The sequence below is a fragment of the Lagopus muta genome, chromosome 6 (genome assembly GCF_023343835.1).
Source record: "Lagopus muta isolate bLagMut1 chromosome 6, bLagMut1 primary, whole genome shotgun sequence".
Taxonomy (NCBI): domain Eukaryota; kingdom Metazoa; phylum Chordata; class Aves; order Galliformes; family Phasianidae; genus Lagopus; species Lagopus muta.
Window position 1 is genome coordinate 25,064,448 of NC_064438.1, and position 15,970 is coordinate 25,080,417.

At 38.1% G+C, this 15,970-nt stretch overlaps 1 protein-coding gene across 1 annotated transcript in view; it reads right to left on the reverse strand.

The window, feature by feature from the left end:
* SPTBN5 (spectrin beta, non-erythrocytic 5) overlaps positions 1–15,970 on the reverse strand; it is an 88,993-nt gene that overhangs the window by 21,532 nt on the left and 51,491 nt on the right. Inside the window, exons 35-45 of the mRNA XM_048949249.1 lie at positions 14,956–15,141; positions 11,633–11,788; positions 10,827–11,018; positions 10,116–10,211; positions 8,012–8,130; positions 7,287–7,401; positions 6,106–6,219; positions 5,252–5,373; positions 4,461–4,623; positions 2,048–2,236; positions 959–1,036 (exon numbers count right to left, since the gene is read on the reverse strand). Coding sequence (XP_048805206.1) covers positions 959–1,036; positions 2,048–2,236; positions 4,461–4,623; positions 5,252–5,373; positions 6,106–6,219; positions 7,287–7,401; positions 8,012–8,130; positions 10,116–10,211; positions 10,827–11,018; positions 11,633–11,788; positions 14,956–15,141 — 1,530 coding nt within the window. The remainder of the gene's footprint in view (positions 1–958; positions 1,037–2,047; positions 2,237–4,460; positions 4,624–5,251; positions 5,374–6,105; positions 6,220–7,286; positions 7,402–8,011; positions 8,131–10,115; positions 10,212–10,826; positions 11,019–11,632; positions 11,789–14,955; positions 15,142–15,970) is intronic.

The window sequence follows — 15,970 nt, forward strand, 5'->3', positions numbered from 1 at the left end:
TTTGGGAAGAAACACAGAACCTGACTTCATGTAACATTTGTGAGTCCAAATCTTAGACTTAGAACTCTCTTTTCAGCACCCCCTTGCACTTTTAATTTTAGAATCAGTGGCATCAAAATGTTACTTTAATATACTCTGTTTTCTCACTTCACTGGAGGACTTTATAAAGCTCCTGGAGAAACTTGTCTTTTCAAAAGTTCACACCAAATGGGCCAGAAAGACATCTAAAGTACCGGGTGTTTACATGAGTCACTGGAAAAAGTACGTACTCACATGGTGTTCTCTGTGCATTGCTGAGCTAAATATGGCTGGAAAATAGATCCTTCTAAGTGTTTTATACTTCAGGGGAGGGACTGTAAGTACATATCTCCAGATTTAAAATTACACAGCCAGACACGAGCCACTAGCATTAGATGTTCTTCATATGATATATATCAATTATGTCTACACTGAACTCTGAGATGTAATTGTTGTTCCTGCAGAGACAGCTAATTTAATGCATATGCAAAGTACCAAAGATAAACTAAGCATCAGAGTTTATATCCAACATCCTGCATGACTTTTCTAACCCATGCATTAGTCTGCAGTTTCAGTTATTGCAGTGTTATTGATATCTGAAGTAGCTAAAGAAGAACTACACTGTTTATACCAGAAATGACCACAGTGACAACTTGCACAACGCTAGTAAATTTGTTTGAGTCAGGTAAGGCCAGGTAGAGAAATACAGTCTTCTTTTCCTGCCATAATTAGAGTATTTGGACTGTTTCATTACTCTAGGGGCTGAGTAACCTATCTCATTTAAAGTATTGGGGAAGGAAACATGACCCTAAGTCATCAATAAGGCAAAGCAGTAACTTTGAAAGGAGAAAGATGGAGAAAGAAAGAAGGAGCATATCATCATACTTCACATCTCCCCATCCTCCAAATTGAGAAAATTATCATTTCTTGGAGCACCTACCCCTAAGTCTTCATTGGCTAGAAAAGCCTCTTTGCTGCTGAGCCAGCTCTCAGTCTGTTCCACATAGCCATAGAATTTCTGCACAGGGAGAAGAAACAATCATGAACATGTAAAATAGACACAGTCCTGACTTTGGCAGAATATACTGAAAAAAGCCTAAATTGCTCAGGCTTTTGCAAAATTTAACCACAAGAGCATTGGATGGCAATAAGCATTGGATGCTGCCAAAACCACGCACGTAACAATTATTGAAGCTTTCTCTTTAATAAGATGACTGTTTCTTTTTGTCTAAGACACTGGACACAATACAAGTACTTGCAGCATGTTTCCTAATGATGTATAGAAGGTGTTACGTAAAACAACTGGCCTGAAATAAGTATAATGTAATCCATAAGAAGCGTGAAAGCAGTCCTTACCATATGGTTTAAGTTCTTATGTACGTGAAGCTTTTTAGGTGGGTCTAGTAGGACAAGCTGTTATTTAAGGCGCTTGACATTCCACATTGTAAAAACTCTCTTTCAGCTATTTCTGACTTAGAGCAGAAATTTTGTAAAGTTAGATGACCAAGTCTATGTTTCTGGAAAAATGCAGCCAAAACAGTTCTTACATTAGGAAAAAAATGCCAGAGGGGGAAAACTAGATTTTCTCCATTTTTTTCTTCCATTTTTTCTTCCATTTTCTTTTTCCAATTGTTTTAAAATATGCCTCTGTCCATGCTGTTTTTCTTGGGAGAGAGAGTTTAGAATTTAGTAGGATTTTCTATTTCAAGTATGTTCCTTTTGCCAACAACATGAATGTCCCATTGGACAGATTGACAATGTTTAATTTTGTAAATTTCATGGCCTCTGAAAATCAGATGGTCGTACATTTAGGAAAAATGTATGTAATTTGTAAAGACAGAATTTAAAGATACAGTAAAAGCCCTGCTATTATTGAACGTGTTCTGCCCTCAGTCGTCTTCCAGAAATCATTGTTAATCACTGGATATTATTACATCATCCTCAGCTAATGGTAACCCCTGTTATAAATATGCTGCTTATTCTGAGAAAAGCTGTGTGTGCATTTCATTTTGAATGTCTTTTTACTTACCTGTAAATCTTGTGCTTGAAACAATTTTATATATTGCTCCTGCCATGCTTGGATCAATTCAGACCAGGCTTTCTGTAGTCTGGAGAGAGACTGATGAATCTCAGGGGTTGCATAGTGACCAGAATTGGCAAGTTGTTGACCATAGTTACTGAGAGAGTTGAATCTTTCCACTCGTGCTTCAATCTCCTCCTAAAATATATTACTAAAGTTGATGTCAAGGGTTTATGGTATGCCAACTATTCAGAATACAGGCCTTAAGGGGGAGAATATAGACTGTAACTTTCCAACACTAATATTTGTGTGGAAAATCATTCGTCTTTGAGCTGTGTTACTGAAAAAGCACAGAATTGCCTAAGAGAAAATAAATGAGGACAATAAATGACTTTATTGCTCTAGGAATGACTGGTCTCCTACAAATCAAATTGGAATTCAGTTAGAAACAGATTGGAAAATGCTCACATACAAATGAACACAGTTTTGAACACCCATAGTACTGTATCCCCCAGTGAGTTTTCCTATATAAAGGTGGTTGTTGTGAGACAAACAGCACCTAGATGTTTTTCCCCTCCTGCCAGGTAAGTTGGCATCAGATTATTACATTAAAAACACTGTTCTACTTTATTCCATTCTATTTATGGTGTTAAGATGAAATATTTAACTTTTTATGCTGGTCTGAGGAATGAATTATGCCTTTATACTGAATCCTCAAGGTTATCAGATTAAAAGCAAGAGTGAGCTCTGCAAATTGAGTGTGGAATTCCTAATATAAACCATTTGAAAATAAAAATAACCATATACTGAAATAATACTGCGCAATAACTTGCAAACTACCTTACAAATGATGTCATGGACTACTAAATGTCTGAAATTACAGCTGCTCTTCTTAGAGATTTTTTTAGAGGGATGATGGTGCCTAGAGTTTGACAGAACAGCTGTAAGATACAATTCTATTTTTTTTATTCAGATTACTGCTTTGCAGTCAACTACAGTCTCCCCTAAGGACTATAGTTTGAGCCACTAACTCAATTAAAAAAAAAAAAAAGAAGAAAAAGCCATTTTCTATTGTGACTTATAATTTAGTCTAGTCAACCCACCGGAAAAGGAAGTGTTCCCTGAATTCCACCTTTTCTGTGTGACTATCTCATTAGAATTCTTGGGTTCCTTTACTAGCAAGATCAAGATCTAGATCTTGTTACTATCTAAATTCAAAATACACCACAACAGTGTGTTGAACTTTTTATAGTTTTCTACTGTTTCTATTATTAATGGCAAAAAAAAAAAAAAAAAAGAAAGCTAAATATTTGACTTGAGAGAGGACTGTTAACAGACAGAAGACTAGAAGAAGAGGGGGCATCAGGTATTTGACACTAAATTCAGGTCTGGAAAATGACTTAGAATCTAACATTATTCATGCTTGTAATGGGAATTGCAAAGCACAGGATTTTCATTGTTAGTATTAGTCATGATTCTGAGAATATGCTTTTTAGAAAAGGAAATATAACTACAAAGAAGAGGTAATACAGGAACTGAAAGGTGGCTACTACATGTGGGAAAAATTAAAATATCAGTGTTTCTTTTTAATGTTAATAATAGCACTCCTTTTAGAAAACCATCAAAAATATGAACCAAATCAGCTATCAAAAGATTATTGGTAATTTTAAGTTCTTTACTATGAGAGTGGTGAGGTGCTGGAAAAGGCTGCCCAGAGAGGTTGTGGATGCTCCATCCCTAGAAGTGTTCAAGGCCAGATTGGATGGGGCCCTCGGCAGCCTGGTCTGGTATTAAATGGGGAGGCTGGTGGCCCTGTTTGTGGCAGGGGGAGCAGGAGATTCATGATCCTTGAGGTCCCTTCTAACCCTGTCCATTCTGTGATTTGTACTGAGATATGAAGAGTTCCAGTACAATGCGATGGTAATTTACTGCTCTGTATGAGACAAACTGCTGGTTTTATTTTCTTCTCAGGAAAATGGAGTTTGCATCACAAAATCCAGCTCAAAGCTAGACTAACATTAACTTCTTGGCAATCTGAGCAAGAGATCAAAGCTGAGCATGTTTTGAGACTGAATCAGCTTTTCACCTGCAGAGCTGGATAGCAGAAGATGTGAGCGGTAATGTGGCTTCCCAGGAAATGAGCTCCTAAATAGCCAGTGGGATAGAGTTCCATCAGTTCTTAGGTGATCTCTGTCACTAGCCTGTTACTGGAACAGACTCTCACCATGTTACTGTCAATTCATGCAGCAGAAATTCTGCTGTGTCTGCAGCATTTAGTTCCCACAGGACAGATGGACAACACCATAGAATGGCTTGGGTTGGAACGAACCTGAAAGTTCATCAAGTTTCAACTGTACAGCCATGGGCAGAATTGCCACCCTCTAGATGAGTATATTCAATTGAAAGCAATAATGATACTTGCCTTTCTCTGCTGATGCTCCTCAATCATGCTTTCCGCTTCATTTAGGCTTTTAGGAAGCCCCCCTGCTTCCATTAAGCCTCTGATGTTTTGAATCCAATCTATAATTTCCTTCATCTCAAAGTTAAACTTCTGCAACTGATATGAGGCTGCCAGCTTCTCCTTCCTGCAACACAATGTACAGTTTAGCATTATCCAACACAGAGTTGTCTAGTTCCCATTCCCACCCCATTTGCAGAGAAAGGTATACTGTGAGAAGGCAACTGAAGTGGATTCAAGCCTCCTAGCTTTCCCTTGCTGATCCTAACTATTTTCACATTAAATCAAAATTACACAGATGCATGCTGCCTTGGAGACAACAGGCTTGCCTTCTTTTTTTATGACAGTTCATTAGAATAAGAAAGGTAAAGATCCTTACAGTTGTTGTTTGCAGAAATAATTCCTGCTCAGGCCTAAGTCTTTCTTGTTTTGAAAATATTCAAGAAAAGAAACATGAAAAAAATAAGTATTTCACAAAATGTTCATGACAAATGTTATCTGTTAGTCTGGAGGCATTTTAGTAAGGAAGTCATTTTAAGCTAGGAAGTCATTGGACTAACTTTCCTGAAGTCACATCTATGGAACTTCTATTGCCCTGTGCCTCTTGTTCCAAATGGAGATGTCCTAGCTACCAGTATAAGCTCTGAATGGATCCTCAAAAACTTTTGGAAATCCCCTAACAAGTAGATGATTTGCTACCCCAGGGAATAGCTTTGTTCTCGATGAGAGATAGTCAGACTACAAGAAGCCTTTACCTTTGTTTGGCCTGTCCCTGGAGTCGTAGCCAGTTGTTTTTCATCTCCTGTTGCTTCATAGTCAGCTTGTCATTTATGGATGGATTCCTTGTGGAAAGGCGGAAAGATTCCAATTCCAATGGCTGGAAAGAGATTTATAGTGGGGTGAATTTATGCCAAAAAAAGCTTATGTTCATTCCTGAATTTGCCTTTCAGAACTAGTTCATTTTAAGATTCTAGTTTTTAAAAGTGGATACCTAGATTATAATATTAAAATATATACGTTACTATATGCACAAAAAATAATATGGATTTCTGAGCAACCGTCTAAGTGGAGAAAGCTACATTTGTTTTGTTTCAACACACAAATGCTAATTAACAATTAAGAAAGCAATTTTGCAGAATGGGGACAAACAGAGAAGAAAATGAAGGAGTAGTCACAGTTTGCATACTATTGTGAAGAAAAGATTTATAGGAAGTTTGCAAAAATATGTTCCGTATGAAACTATTTCAGCCAACAGTGCAAATGATGAGGCATTGGTACATGATTTCTTCTACTGCTGCTCTTCGGAAAATATATATACACATTTTTAATAGGTAGTTATATAGGAAGTCTAAACTGTAATTAATGCTCAGGTTAGTCCTAAGCCATGCAAACTGGGCAATTTACAACAGCAAGAGCTGATCAGGGAATTAACCTAAGATTCTGGGGTTTGACAGCTATATCAGAAAAATATGTGAACTGTGATTTTGTGTTTTATTTCTGAACTGCACTGCAGTACAACTCATGGATCTGAAGAGACGTGTCAGAGCTTGCACCAAATTTCCAAAAAGTAAGAATTTTATAGTATCCTTTGTACTTTTTCACTTCTTACCTCTATTTTGGACTTAATAACATTGATTTCTCTCTCCATCTCTTCATGTCTTCGAATAAGGTTTTCCACACTTTCAACATCTTTCCCATAATCCAGTGCTTGTATCAGGACACTCTGAAGGGGTACAGGAAGTGTAAATGGTGACAACACAAAGAAGAAGGGTAATATTTTACTTCTATCAAATTGCTTCCTTATTCCCTTCTTTTTATTGCCATTGGAATGCTTTTATTGTCTTTTTAAGTATCTATAAAGCTCATTATGTCTGCACTCTCAACAGAAATGGAACAAGAACTTTGAATATTCACAGATCTACATAAGATCTGGGCATTCACATGTTAAACAGAAAGGCAGGAATGCTTCCCTACACTTCTCAACCTTTATTTTCTCTCTCTCTCTCTCTCTCTCTCTTTTTTCTTTCTCTCCCCCACCCCCCACACATAGCTCAGAATAGCCAAATATTTCACATTCAGTTGTGTTGCAGAAGCTTGCAAGAGCTGTGTTTCTCAAAAATGTGGAAAAAAAGTTAATATTCAGAACTCTATCACAAGTGAAATCACAGACAATAAAGGAATACATTCATAAAAGTTGTTACAAAAATTTCAAACTAATGGTCTTGTAACCTGAAGTACTCCTGTCATATATTTGACTACTGGCTTACAGTTCAATAAACAGTATTTGTTATATCCATGAAGTCATTAATTCTTATATAAGTCTTCTTCTATTAATCTCAAAATTATAAACCAGAACAGGCATTTGTACCATATGAAAAAAAAAAGAAAGAAGGAGACTTGTATAGAACTTACCAAAGTTGCATATTTGCCTACATTGCACAGCAGGGAGAGATGAGCAGTTAGTGCTAAACAAACTAGCTTTGAATTTGGAACACTGGAAGTTGCTACATCCAAACTAAGTGCATAATTAATTCAGGTCAAGTTCTATGGTAGTTCATCTAATTTCTGGTATTCAAAACTCACTTTGAAATTTACCTTTTTAGCCTTGAGTGACTTAAGGACTAGTAATCTGCAATGTGTTTAACATCTTCCTGCAGACGTAATACATAGACAACTGTCAGGGGCTACTGCTAGATAGTCAGTATATCTTCAGTAATACAGATATCTGAGTTTATCACTCAGAAAACAGAACATTTTCCCATGTCAATTAATCCAAATCTGGGAACTCACCTTCTCAGTAATTCTCTCTGTGATGTCATCAATTTCTCTTATCAAGGCATGAATCTCCAGAGCTCCTTCTAATTTCCTCCTGTATGCATTCAGGTTACCATGGAAACTGTTCCACCTTTCATTGGATAATAAATAATAAATTAAATAATATTTTGGGAGTATATTTCAGAGGTGAAAACTTCCACAACTGAGTTTCATAATCTCAGTTCTAAGGAAGAAAGTCTAGACTTCTGAGCTACATTGTGTATTGATCCTCAATTCCTCAAAATAGCAAATGCAGCATGAAACATCAGCCTGATGAAACTATCTGGCTATATTCGTTCCAGGTTTTTCAGGATGGCATAGAAAGTAAAAGCTACAAAGTCCTGACACAATTTCTTTAAATTATCTTAACTAGTGGACTGTGAAGTAGCAGAAAGAATATGCACTTCATCAGGGCAACTTTTTGAACAGGTAGAAGTGCCTTAGCTTTATGAACATAGTCTGTAAAACGCAGTGAAAAAGCCTGTTTGCCTCCAAGGACAGAAACAACTTTGGTCCTGCAGGACAAGAAATCCTCTTGGCTAACTGCTCCGAAATCTTGAAAGGCAGCTATGGTGCATGAAGTCTGGTAGTCATGATGTTAAAAAAAAACACACATTACTCCACTGAGCCCAGCCCACCAAGAACACTTCATCCTACCTTTCTGTTTTCATTTTATGTAGAAGATTTAAAAGCATACTCACTTCTCATTGAGCTGCTTCCGGCGCTGATATATTGTCTTTGTCTCTTCCTTGTTTTGTCTCTCCAGTTTCATGGCCAGGGCATTGATAGCCTTGATGTGAGCATCATCCACTGTTGTCTCCTGTAAAGTGAAGAAAGGACAAAACAACAATAGCAGTGACAAGCAAGATTTCTATCTCGCTACCAGAAATTTCAATCAGCTCTATTATCACACTTCTTATCAGTCCCAGATGAGCTGACAGTTCAAGCAAGAAAGGATGTTAATGATGATACACTATGTAATGATGATACACAGATTCAACAGTGATTTAGGACTATGTAAAAACTCTTAGAGCTTCTTTTCTAAGCCAGGCATTCCAGCAGGGGCTCATATGTTGAGGAAATGCAGCTGCTGGTTACATAGATGGCTGCAGTAAAACAGATGAGATGTGGCAGACTGTTCCTGCATCGAACAGATGAAAGACTTGTGGCTCTTAACCTTACATAGGCATCTGTCCAGAAGTTTGTTCCGCATCATGGACAACAGCCTTAAAACCTATACAGTCTAAAGAAACCAAATCATAAATTGGATAGTAAGATGTGTCACTGCTTTTCCTTTAAAAGAAACATCACTGCATAATGAAAGGTATGCAAAGCCTTTCAATTTTCTTCCCAAGTAACATATATACTACAGGAAGGATAATAGTTGCATATTGCAAATATATCTTCTGGACTATAATGGATAATTCTTTTCAAGAATGATGGATAGTCAACACAGAATACTGCTCCAGGATTCAAAAACATTCTATATTTTTGCAAGACCAGTAAATCAAAGGCTTAAAGGGGAGACATTAATCACTGGAGTAATAGAAGCACAGTTGCCAGATGCCAGCAATTTTTTAATAGAAATATTTATTCAAACTGAATTTTATTTATGGTACATTCATACCAAGATGTCTATTTCCATATGTACTTCAGTATTACGAACAGCCACAAAGCAAACAAGATAAACCAGTAGACAGCCACATATTGCTTCTTCAGAAACCTCAGCCTCCTCTCCTGGGAGCTAGCAACACAATGTAACAGAGTCTGAGTAGAAAACTTCGCAACCCTCAATGTGGGATAGTTGATCCCCACTCTGCTCTCAGATTTGTCTAGTGGGGAAACCCAGACCAAATGGATGCACACACTGTGCCAAGACCAGCCTGCTTCTGTTTGGATCGCCCTATAAAGCACTGTATATTCAAGCACCAGCTATGAAGGCATCAGTCTCAGTAGTTTCCTGTAGGAATCACGTTTAAAGTGGTAAAGAAGCAGTGCCTAGAAGCAGGCAGTGTTGAAGACCAAGGGCGTATAAGATCTACCTTATTCAGTGGAAATACTTCTTTTTTCAGTCTTATATAGTTCCTGTCTCTATCCTTCTTTTTTGCTGGTACAATCCATAGCAGAACTCTTAGCTCACAGTTCAGCTGGTGTAGACTGAAGGGTGAATGAAGGTCACTTCACTTCCCTGATTCCATGGTGCTAAAATTCAAGCGTTTTGGCTTTCTGACCAGATCTAATGCACTGTTGCAGAAAATCTTGCTGGGTTCTGGAAATGGGAGCTCAGAGTTTTCCCCCAGGTGTCATGCATATCTATGCTTTTATTTTGCATATAAGAAGATTGTTTTCTTCAGCTAATAGGCATCAGAAAGAGAAGATGGGAGCTGGCAATACAGTAACTGGCAAATAGTATAAAAGGTAAACAGAAAAAAGAGAATATTATGAGTGCACATAGAAGTAAACCTCACTCACGAAGTTCTAATTGGCCTAATAGTCCAGACTACGAAGTATGCACAGGGATCTTTCCTGTGTGACACGGAAACCTGTTTGTCCACATCTGTGTAGTTCATAAAGAGAGAAGGAGAGGCTACTACAAATATATTGTCTTGATAGATGGTCTCACACCTTTCCCAGAGGGAGCTGAAGATCATTTCAATAGCTTAGGAGGTGATAATGCTTCTTACTTCCCCGATCTTTCATCTTAGAGTAATGGAATTGTATTTACTATCTGAATAAGCTAAAAAGTTAACTGCTGCTTCTAGCATCACAAGCTACATGGAAACAGGCAAGGAAAACATCTCTTACCCCTGATGTTGCTCCACGGAACTCATTTAGCTTTTTCATGAGCTGCAGACAGTGCTCATAGTCATTTCCCACATCACCTATGTTAATCATGACTTCCTGAGGAAAGAAGCAGTGGTAGACAAACATTCAGGTGAAGAATACAAGAATATAACACATTCCAATGCTTATGGTGCTGCAAAAAGTTCTGTGATTTTCTCTGTGAATCACTGACCTACAAATTCTGAAGTAGTCACTTCTGATCTTTAGATAATGATACTTAGCCCCAATTCCTTTTCCAATCTATTACTGAATATGAAACAGCCTCCAAATGAAAACTTAGTGGATTAATGACTCTTCCTTCAAATAGAAACTTGCAGATTTGACAGACAATGAAACTGAATGTCAGTTGCCACATGCTTGAAGTCCCTTCTATTCTAGTGTACTTTCAGGTCTGTTTTGACAGAGACACACGAGAATAATAATCACAACTTCTTTATGTGCACACTTTACATGTGATGTATTAGTACTGTTCAATCAAATTTGGCACAGAAACTCTCTAGAAAAGTTTTAGAATCTGTTGAATTATTCCTTCCATGTTGTTTGCAGAGCACATCATGATTCTCTCATGAAGAAGGCCCTAAGAAGGCCTGGAGGTTGATACGTATCACACATTTGTTGTGATATAGCAAGTCACTAGTGTGCTGCTTTGTTTAAATATTAGAGTTAATTTACCTTTTCTCTGATCCAGGCTTCCACCTGGTCAACTTTCTGAAGAAATTCCAGGAAATCCCGACTATCCTCCAGCATTTTTCCACGGGCAGCAACAGCTCTTTTCAGCTTCTCCCAACGCTCCTGAAGCATGCGGATCTGATGGCGGATCTCCCCTGATTTTGGGTGGCCCCCTGAAACCAGGGCTTCTCCTTTCTTTGCATTCAGGAGAGGGAATTAGATATGAAGGTTACTACTGACTTCTCATGTCAATACTATGTTATAAGACTTCTCAAGGACTACTACTTTCCTAACCTGCACTGCACAACGACTTACTAATTTCTCAGGTCCCAAGTAATACAGCTCAGTTGTAATGCTCTTACATCTGGAAGCTAATCAAGCACACCAGATTTGAATATTCACCTGCCAAGGATGACATTTGTGGAGTGAGAGCACAAGAGAGGCATCATGGATGATTGTACCCTTCAACTATATGATTTGCCCATGTTCAGTGAGTTTGTTCGGCAACTGAGCATGAAATCCTATTTACTTTTTGTGGAAGTAATCACTTCCGCAGTTGTGATTCGCAGGGAGAAGTTGGTCATATCTTTCTCTTTGGACAATAACAAAAGATGAAAGTCTTCCTGGAAATTAAGGAATCTCTCTGTTTTAAATTAATGGGATTCCATTTCCATGGCATAGTAACTGGGTTCTCGTCATATGAGTAGAAAAAATGATAAAGAGATGGTGAGGAAGCTATCCATCCTTCTTATTCCATCCTAGATAACCTGTAGTGATCTGTAAAAACACTATCAGAGTGTTAGTGTTACCTTATTAACAGCTGTGATGATTTCTTCATTTGCTAGAATCTCTGCCTCAAAGACCTGATGCTTCTGCAGCATCTTCATTTTGTCCTGCAGATTGCTGGGATCTTGTATGGAAGGATCCTCTAGCTTCTGCATGCGCTCACTGATCCAGTCTTCTGCCTGTAGCAGCATGAAGCACTCAAGTTAGCATGACAACTACATGCCATCCTGGGGTCTCCTCCTAGTACACTGTTCTATGAAGTTTCCTATCCCTGGGCTCTTCAGTTTCTGAACTATTCTACTTGAAAGGAAATAAAAGCAGGTAGAAATGAAAATAATTTTTATTTAACAACAGGAATAATAAAAAAAATTCCTTGAAAGAAACACTTTGCTGCTACACTTCATAATGCTTGAGATATTCTAATCAGGAACATCACATTTGGACCACCAGCTGAATCATGAAGACTAATAATATAGTAGTAGTAATGTAATGAAGACTAGTAATGTAAATGTTACACATTTCTCCTAAGAAATTCTTTCTTAGGAGGCTTAAACTTATGTAGAAGGAAATGGACAACAGGATAGTGACTTTTCCACATTTTTTTTATAGTTTGCTAAACTTACTCACTTTGCATTGACACAAATATCCTCTGTCCATCAAAGCACACAACTGCACATTTGACATACACTGTAATTGATTCCGCTGTCCTCAGACCACTTCAGTGACTACAGCACAGCAAACTGAAGAGCAGCCTTATCAGTTTCAAAGCATCTTGGCTGTCCTTGTGATACTGCACTACATACAAGAGCTGACAACTGGAAGATTTTCTCAGTTAATTAAAATTTTTAAGTAGTATTTCAACTGCTGAAATTTTACAAACTAAAAATTGTTTTCACTAGCAGCACATTCCCCTGAAACCATTTCCCTCAAAAGTACAGCTAGAGATTCAAAGAGCAGTCTTTTGCCTTATGTCAAGGTTGCCCAGGACAGCAGTCATCTGCTGTTTTCATTTCTGACACCCTTACAAGCTAGGGCCTTCTCCCATTACCCAGCCACATACTAACGCTTTGAGGTCACTTAAACTGACTTCTCATTTGAATGAGAGAGACTCATCTGTGCAGTTAGACTGGGAAACTAATGTATTCCCTGCACACAACCTCTCAAAGGGTGATTCCTCACCTATTTTCTAATAATAGGCAAGGACTTTATGGCAAACTGAATAAAACTATTAAAAAAAAGACACATCTGCACACTTATTGGCTTAATTTATTCTCACTTTACTGAAGACAAGAACAGTGAGCCTAGTGCTATACTCACTGCAGGTACATGAGAACAGTCTTACTTCAATGGGACTCGTAAAAAAAAAGTGGGCTTTATCAATTTAGAAATCTATGTTTTCAAAATGTATATGATTTTTTATTAACAGAAGTATTTCAAGCATACACACAAAAAACTGTTTGATCAGTGGAAATTACTTTAATTATGGAGTAAGAATTTTCAGGGGGGTGGGATCTGTACTATCACTGGAATCACAGAATTGAAGGGGTTAGAAGGAACTCCTGGAGATCATTAAATCAAACTACCCTGGTAAAGCAGGTTCCCAAGAATAAGTTACACAGGATAGCATTCAGGCAAGTTCAGAATACCTCTAGAGAAGGAGACTCCCAATAAATAAGAATAAGCGATGACCTCACAGATTGCACAACTAAATTCAAAACTCATCTCTGCAGTTTAATTCTCCTCTGGGGCTTGTCCTCATAAATGAACTCATACACACCCAGAACATCGTTAAATTTAAGTTAAGCATTCAATTCAACCAAAGAGGAAGAGAAATATTACTGTAAGATTTTTTTTTTAATTACTTGGTGGCATTCACATTCTGTAGCAGTAGGCAATGACTTTAGATTGACAGACTAAATGAGTAGTTACTTTGAGAGCAAAAACTCTCTACAGAACTCTTGGCTGAATCAATGCAGAGAAATTCTTCACTATACAGAGCCATATGCTGTGTTGTATGTTATTCACAATGATGGAATGAAGGAGGACCCCAGTCCAAGCACTGATTTGACAATTATAGATAGATGGGAAGCAATTAAGAAGCATTCTTAGTGAAGAGGTTGACGGTATCTCTAGGATCACATGACGGTTTCCTCCACTAGAGTGGATGTTAGCAGGTATGTGACCTCTTTGTCAGAGGTATAGCGTTCTTTTAAAAATTAGCACTTTTAAAAGTTAGCACTGTGCAATGCACTGTCCATTCCATCCACTTCTAGGCCACAACGTGGACCGATTGTGATTGGTGAACTGGTTCATGTGGTAGAAAAGGTATGGCTAAGTAATACAGGTTAATATTTGACTGTGTAAATAATTCCTAATAAAGTTTATTTTAAAAAGCAGAGTGCACCTCTGGCTCATCAGCGCAGCCAAAGAAGAGGATATTTAAATATTTGATCGTTACTGGGGGAGCTCTAAATATATTTTGTTATAAATGGAATTTGCTATCTATTTATTTATTTATTTATTTTAAAATTTGGTTGTTAGAAGTTGGTTGAGGAAGTGTAAGAATGGTCTTTGCTGACAACCCTAATTTGAACTGTGTCAGGACAAGTGCCCTTTTTGTGGAATGGGAGGTGACAAGTACCTGCAGCTTTTCTTTAAAACATGGAGAATGTTCCAAGGGATGTAGCAACAGAAGGGCTTATCAGGCCAGCAAGAGTGTCTGCAAATGCCCTTTCTTGTCTATGTGCTGTTGCCTATGTCAGCACATTGGATGTTAAGACATTTTTCAGTCACACGCACTGTGCTATCCTTAGAAAATCCAACCTGTTATATCTTCCCAACCGTTGTGCCAGGAACAGAGCTGCTTGGTTACAAGACTATGGCCAGAACTGGATACAGGCTAACCTAATCTGCAGAAACATGCTTATTGAAGCTGAAGAACTATACTTACAGAACTGTTTTGAAGACTTTCAATAAGCATCCACTGGTAGAGCATAGCGCCCTAGCCATATTGCTTTCCACACTGCATTCACTCTGCCTTAAAACACTCTTTCTATCCCGCTAAAGGAAGCATAAAGCAGTGGCTGGCAGTTACTTTTTGATTCGTTTTATTTTATCAAGACTCCTGATGCATAAAGAAGCTCGAATGGTCACAATCCCACAACAATGGCACGTATAGTAAAAACAATGGTGTTGGCTCACCTACCACATGAATGTAGCAGTGAAGCAGTTGCCATCTCAGAGTAAATTATCAATTCAGCTAATCTCTGGCAAAAACAAGCACTCTATCCAACAGATGTAAGCAGTTCCCCATTCTTCCACTCCCACCCTCGTCTAAATTTCTTACCTCTGCCAAGTTCTGATAGAAAAGTGCCAGAAGAAGGGCGGTCTGCAGCTTTTCTCTCCTGCTCTGGGAGAGATTCTTGATCTGCTGCTTCCTTTGAAGAATGGTGTTCAGTTTGTGCTGAATCTGTATCCCATCCAATCCACCATCCTTTTCTAGCTTGTTTGCTTGTTCTTGAAGAGACATCATCTGAGAAGGCAATAAATCTGAAGTCAATTAATTGCTTTCAAGTGATGTTAAAGAAATAAAACTTCAGGCTAATTTCCATACCATTTTTTGCTGGAAGAAGCAAAAAAAAAAAAAAGTTAGGGACAGGTTAAACAGCATTTCCCCCACAGTGCTCCCTGCCCAGTACTACAACATACCCACTATCTCCTTATCATTTGTTACTTTAGCACACTGTGATTATTTAGATGAAATAAAGCTGTGGCTACTGGAGTCCTTTACCCACCGATCAGGTGGTGCAAGGAGTCATGGAGCAAGCCTGGCACTTATGACTGCCTGGATTTTATTGTTTTGTGGAAATCAGGTGTTGGGAGGTAGCTCTCAACCCAACAATAAATCTGCCAGGGAGGAGGTACAGGGCTGGGAGCTCATTCCATCTGGAAAAACAGGCACAGGCCCAGGTTTCAGAGCTTAGCTCTAGCATGGGTGAAATACAGCAGCTGGCCATCAGCCAGCCAGATTCTTTTAGGTGTGGGTGAGCAATCCAGCTTCAATTCCACAGATGCAAAAAGACTAGACAATTTAGTACAGACATTATATAATAAACATATATTTAAATAATTAGCAAAACATCAACTCTGACATACTGTATTTTACATGCTTCAAAAGCCACATTCTTTTTAAGAAAAAAAGGTGTTATGGTATCCATAACACAGTATGGTCTGCTTTAAATATCTTTTTTCCTCCTAAGTCCCAGTATTTGATTTTTCTAAGTGTTTTTTTCATCTACTTCAAGACAATGCAGACAAGACTTGGAAATGGATTGTTTAATACTTTTCTCCACTACCCTGTC